The sequence below is a fragment of the Crinia signifera genome, chromosome 3, assembly GCF_055691185.1.
Source record: "Crinia signifera chromosome 3, ASM5569118v1, whole genome shotgun sequence".
NCBI classification, from domain to species: domain Eukaryota; kingdom Metazoa; phylum Chordata; class Amphibia; order Anura; family Myobatrachidae; genus Crinia; species Crinia signifera.
In genome coordinates, this window is record NC_139219.1 from 300606134 (window position 1) to 300612133 (window position 6000).

A 6000-nucleotide genomic window follows, 5' to 3' on the forward strand; every position below is an offset into this window, starting at 1 on the left:
CCAGCAGTTGGAGTTACATAGAACGAAAAGTGAACAATAAAAGTTTTCCATATATCCAGCCTTCTCTTACCATCCAGCTTTCCAGAACTTTCACGCGGATGCCCAGCGGGCACACGTTCGCCAATCACCAGTAGTGGCCAGATCAACATGAACAGAATGGCCCGCCGGCCTGACCATCGAGGCTTCATCGTTCTCCCCAGAAGACGTTGTCCGCTCTCACACAAAGCAAATAGTAAAAGCCAGATTAGGCCTATCACCATCAACAGCTGCACGCGTGTAATCCATGTAATGGATGGAAAGTTCCACAACTGTTCACAGCCATGTCCATAAACACATGTGCCCTATAAGCCTCAGATGATGTGTTATGGAGGTGAGAGGTGATGTGACCACCATGGCTAGATGGCCTGTCTGAACAAAAGAGAAAGAACATACACAGTAATACATAGGTTATTCCAGCCAATAATTCTACATCTCAACATAAACAAAATGATCTACACACAAACAGCACATAGGACAATAATAACCTCTATGTAGCATAGTAACCTTTTCCAGTCCAAATTTTGCAATTCAAACAGTCTGGTTTAAATTAATTGTAATGTATTTATTTTTTCATCCAAAAATAGTCTACATTGAATGCTGAACGATGTTTATGATCTTATTTTTAAGTGGCTCACCATTGGATCTATTACTACTTCTGTACTCTGCAGACAGCAGTGGAGGCAGGGAGGAAGTGAATGGATGCCTGTGTGTGGCATCCATTCACCTTGCGGACAGGGGCTAGGGGGTTGCACGGGGGCATCTCCAAGCGCCGCCTCCGTCTACACTGCGGGTAGGCACCGCAGTGTAAACAGTGCAAATCTTGGATCCCACCTGGCTTGAATCCGTGTTCCAAAAGGCAGGTTGGTAAAAGAGGTATAAATAAGTCAACGCCAAAAGATCAACATTGTCAAAATGTCAACACAGGTAAAAAGTTCAACATGAGTTTTTCACATTTTTTTTGGTACTTGTGAGTTATCTGGGCTGCCGATTTTTTGATTGTATGCCTTAAGTTAAGGCATACAATCAGATGCGATGCGATATCGCATCGCATCGCATCGCATACGATCATCGGATGCGATGACCCGATTTTTCCATAGGAATCAATGTTAAAATGGACTGAGTCCATTTTAACATGGAATTCAATGGGAAAAAGGGGTCCTTTTCATACCCCTACTATCCAAGTGGGCATGGAGTTGGATATAAACCTGTGGCGAGCGTAGCGAGCCACCGAGCCCGAAGCGTGGCGAGCGAAGCGAGCCCCGCGAGGGGACGGTATTCTGTGTCCGCTCGCCACGCTTCGGGCTCGGTGGCTCGCTACAGGTTTATATCCAACTCCATGCCCACTTGGATAGTAGGGGTATGAAAAGGACCCCTTTTTCCCATTGAATTCCATGTTAAAATGGACTCAGTCCATTTTAACATTGATTCCTATGGAAAAATCGGGTCATCGCATCGCATCGCATCGCATCCGATGGTCGCATGCGATGCGATGCGATGTGCCCGATCCGACCCGATTTAGAAATCGGCAGCCCGGATAACTCACAAGTACCTTTTTTTTTCATACTTTTACATCCACATAGACTACAGTTGAAAACGGTAAAGTGTGCCAGCCTCAAAGCATGGCAAATGAAGCGAGCCACGTGAGGGTACTGGCTTCACTAATTGGGCATCCATGTCAACAGGTGTCAACATTAACAACAAAAACTGACTCATGTCGACCTTTCGTCTGCATCAACCTATTGCATGTCAACCGTTTGTTGACAAACTATTGACTGACTGTCTACCTAGACACAATAGATGTTTCAATCCAAACCCATGCAGACAGTTCTAGCAGAAAGAGGCCTACACCTGAAGGTAACTCAGTAGCGGGTGCTTGGGCGGTGGTATTAGGTCAGGCATGTCCAAACTACGGTCCTCCAGATGTTGTGAAACTACAAATCGCACCATGCCTTGCCGAAGTTTTGCCATTAGGGAATGCTAAAACTATAGCAAGGCATGCTGGGATATGTAGTTTTACAACAGCTGGAGGGCCATAGTTTGGACATGCCTGTATTAGACAAAACGGTAGGTGGGCAGTCTCATCCAGAGAAGATGGTTAGGCACAGTACTACATAGGACACAGAGGAGAGCATTAAATGAGGGAGTGACACCCATGGAACCAGCTAGGGAGGGGTAGTTAGGGGTGTAATACCAGAATTGAAGGCAGATGGGCAGCTTACCCAGTTATAATGGGGGTGGGCTCAATGTCACTTAGTGCAGATGGAGGAGGGTAACACCTGAATATAACTGGGGAGGAGAAGGGGAGTTTGGGGTTGCAGAACCTGAAGTGCAGGCAGGAAGTACCGTATAATGGTGATAAAGTAATAGTGGGGTCACATACAGAAATGAATGAGATACAAAGGACAACAGAAGTTGGTGTGTGACATGAGCGCTGCTGGTACAGGCAGCACTAGGAGGATAGGTACGTAAAGCAGGCAGGGGTGGTAAAGTAGTCCAGCGAGGGCGTAAAGACACCGGCTTTATAGCACATACCTGGTCATGTAAGCGGATATAACCGGCGGACACAGACAACAGCAGCTCCCGGCTACACACAGTACACACTGTGCCTGCAACAAGTCTCTTCCTCCTACACACAGACCGGAACCACATTCAGGGAAGATATCCCTCCGCCCCAGTAACTTCAAGGCAGAGCATGTGAGCCGTCATACACAGGTCATGTGATCAAACCCGTCCTGTTCTATGTGACTATAGCGGGTGTGCGCCACCTAGTGTATGTTCTTTGGAACTACAGGCCGGCCGGGTAAGTCAGCCTGCTCACACTGGGTGGTGGGCGTGTCAGGCAAACATGCTGACGTCACGCTCGGGGCTGTCTCGTCCTACGTAAGAGCCAAGCAGTTGTTTCCTCTGCACAGCTACGATGGAACGCATGGTAACTATTTGCGGTTCAAGACGGCCTTCTTGTAACAGGAAGTACTTTACAAATAGCCTAGGAACTAAGGTCAAATTGAGGGAATAATAGCATCCCTCCCAACATGACCCTCTCCCGGAGGCAGGGCAGGCGACAGGGGGGGTCTAGGGGGACACATGTACCGGGCCCCAAGCTTGTGAGGGGCCCAAGGTTCTGTAAGCATGGCTGCGGCAGTGCAGTGCCTAGCAATTGTTTATAAAGGCACCCGCCTGGATTCCTGTAAGGGTACTTGCCTGGAACCCCCCCCCAGTATTAGTGATTATTAATAAATGTTTCTTTTATAACAATAAAAAACACGTTCAATATGCAGTGTACTAAAAATGTTCTGCTAAATGGGGTGGGGTTAGGGGGGCACCAAAAATATTGGTGTACTGGGCCCCAAGATTTCTGTTGCCAGCCCTGCCCGGAGGGACAGAATGCTCTATTCCTGGGCTTCCCTCTTAATTTATGACTACCATCACCTGTGGTGAAACACCTTTCTTATCCATTAACCTGTTTCTAACAGGTGATGGCAGGGTACTTGTTTCCTAGCATGGCGCCCATCGCATGGTATACCATTGTGCTAAATAAGGTATACAATGGTATGTGATGCGACGCAATATTGTACAATAAAATATCGCATCGTATGCCATTCAATGGCATACGATGCGATCGTATATGATTTTTTATTGTACAAGCACCCTGATGGGTCCTTACAATGTTAAATGGCCCTCCATAGTCAACGCCACCACCAGGATCAACGCCAACCGAAAGCGTGACGAGCGCAGCGAGCCCGCGAGGGGTGGCGGTACCCGTCCTCCAACCTTTTCATACCCCCACTATCCACGTCGAAGTGGAGTTGATTTTAGATAGTGTGGCGAGCCCAGCGACCCACCGAGCCCGAAGCGTGGCGAGGGGACGCGGAATACAGGTAAAGTAATACGTGTGCGCTCGCCACGCTTCAGGCTCGGTGGCTCGCTGTGCTCGCAACACTATCTAAAATCAACTCCACGCCGACGTGGATAGTGGGGGTATGAAAATGTCGGAGGATGCGTACCGCTGCGCTCGCCACGCTTTGGGTTTGTGCTTCGCCTTGCGTTCATAGTGGGGGTGGTGTGGGGGTGCATTTAACATTGTAAGCACCCATCAGGGTGCTTATACAATTAAAAAACGCATCGCATCGCATGCAGCTATATGCAATGCGATCAGATGCTGTAAGATGGACATCGGGGGCGCCGTGCTATGAAACAAGTATCGATGGCAGTCAGAAATTAAGAGGGAAGTGCAGAAACAGAGCATTGTGTCCCTCCTGGAGAGGGTCATGTTGGGAGGTATGCTACCATGAAATGAGGTGTTCTGATGTTTTCCTATAAAATATTACATACCCTCCAACATGACCCATTGCATTCGGTACACAATGCTCTGCTCCTGGACTTCCCTGGTAATGTAGGATTGCCAGCACCTGTGTGGAACTAGGTAATTGACGAGAAGGTTGTTTTCAACACAGGTGATGACAATCATACATTAACAGGGACGTCCAGGAACAGAGAGTCATGTTGGAGAGTATGGTATCTCCAATATATTTGGCTACATCTGTCACTCAAAGTGGGTGTCTGTGTCTATAACGCTCTGTTCCTGAACTTTCCTCTTAATGTGTGATTGCCTTCATCTGTGCTGAACACCTTTCTGAGAAATTAACCTGTTTAAAACAGGTGATGGCAATCATACATTAAGGGGAAGTCTAGAAACAGAGCATTGTGTCCCTCCTGGAGAGGGTCTTGTTGGGAGGTATGTGACAGAGAACCAGCCCAGTGAGCCCACAGACAGTGCCAGACACCCACTGCCTTCCCATGTTGCCCAGCACTGCTACTCCATAGCCACCAGGTGAGCGCCCCCCTCCCGCGATTTGCGGCAAAACCTCCCCCCCCCGCGCGCCCCCCTCCCGCGATTCGCGGCAAAAACACCCGCTCCCCCGCGACCCCCCCCTACCGCGATTCGCAGCAAAAACACCCCCGCGACCCCCCCCGCGATTCGCTGCAAAAAGAACCCCCCCACGACCCCTCCCGCAATTCGCGGCATAACCACCACCCCGCGACCTCCCGCGAATCGCGGCAAACCCTCCCCCGTGACCCCCCCCCCCCCGATTCGCGGAAAAAACACCCCCCCCCCCGCGACCTCCCTCCCACGATTCGCGGCAAAAAGAACCCCCCCGCGACCCCCCCTTGCACGATTGGCGGCACCCCCCCTGCGACCCCGCGATTTGCGGCACCCCCCCCCCGCAATTCGCAGCAGCCCAGGATTAAATGGCACATGCAAAACACTGACATGGCTATGGTCGACAATGAAAAAGGTTGACATGAGTTTTTAAAGATTTATTTTAATTTTTTTAATTTTTTCATATTCATTGTCATGTGTTGACATGGACACCAATGAAGTGGCACACTTATGTCAACATTTACATGTGTTGACCTTTCTGTGTTGATTTTTTCTTGTGGCGATTCGCGTCACACCCCCCCCGCAACCCCCCCTCCCGCGATTCGCGGCACCCGCCGTGACCCCCCACCTCCCTCAATTCGCGGCAACCCCCCACCGGAACCCCTGTGAACCCCGCCCTCCCGCGATTCGCGGCACCCACCCCCGCGACCCCCCCTCCCACAATTCGCGGCACCCCCCCGTGATTCGCGGCAGCTCCAGAATTAAATTGCACATGGAAAACACTGACATGGCTATGGTCGACAATGAAAAAGGTTGACATGAGTTTTTGAAGTTTTTTTGTCATTTTTTGAATATTTTCATATTCATTCTCATGTGTCGACATGGACACCAATGAAGTGCACACTTATGTCAACATTTACATGTGTTGACCTTTCTGTGTTGATTTTTTTCTTGTGGCGATTTGCGTCACACCCCCCCCCCCCCCCACAACCCCCACTCCCGCGATTCACGGCACACACACACACACCTCCCCCGCGATTCTCGGCACCCCACCCCGTGACCCCCCCTCCGTGATTCAA

At 49.9% G+C, this 6000-nt stretch overlaps 1 protein-coding gene and 1 long non-coding RNA gene across 2 annotated transcripts in view; one reads left to right on the plus strand and one right to left on the minus strand.

Moving 5' to 3' along the window:
* The window catches only part of ADAM17 (ADAM metallopeptidase domain 17), a 44079-nt gene extending 41351 nt beyond the window's left edge, over positions 1 to 2728 (minus strand). The window contains exons 1-2 of the mRNA XM_083178534.1: positions 2572 to 2728; positions 71 to 408 (exon numbers count right to left, since the gene is read on the minus strand). Of these exons, the coding sequence (XP_083034660.1) occupies positions 71 to 260 (190 nt within the window). The 5' untranslated portion in view covers positions 261 to 408; positions 2572 to 2728. The remainder of the gene's footprint in view (positions 1 to 70; positions 409 to 2571) is intronic.
* Positions 2647 to 6000, plus strand: part of LOC146064715 (uncharacterized) — an 8644-nt gene continuing 5290 nt past the window's right edge. Inside the window, exon 1 of the long non-coding RNA XR_014471844.1 lies at positions 2647 to 2968. This is a non-coding gene — a long non-coding RNA (uncharacterized LOC146064715). The remainder of the gene's footprint in view (positions 2969 to 6000) is intronic.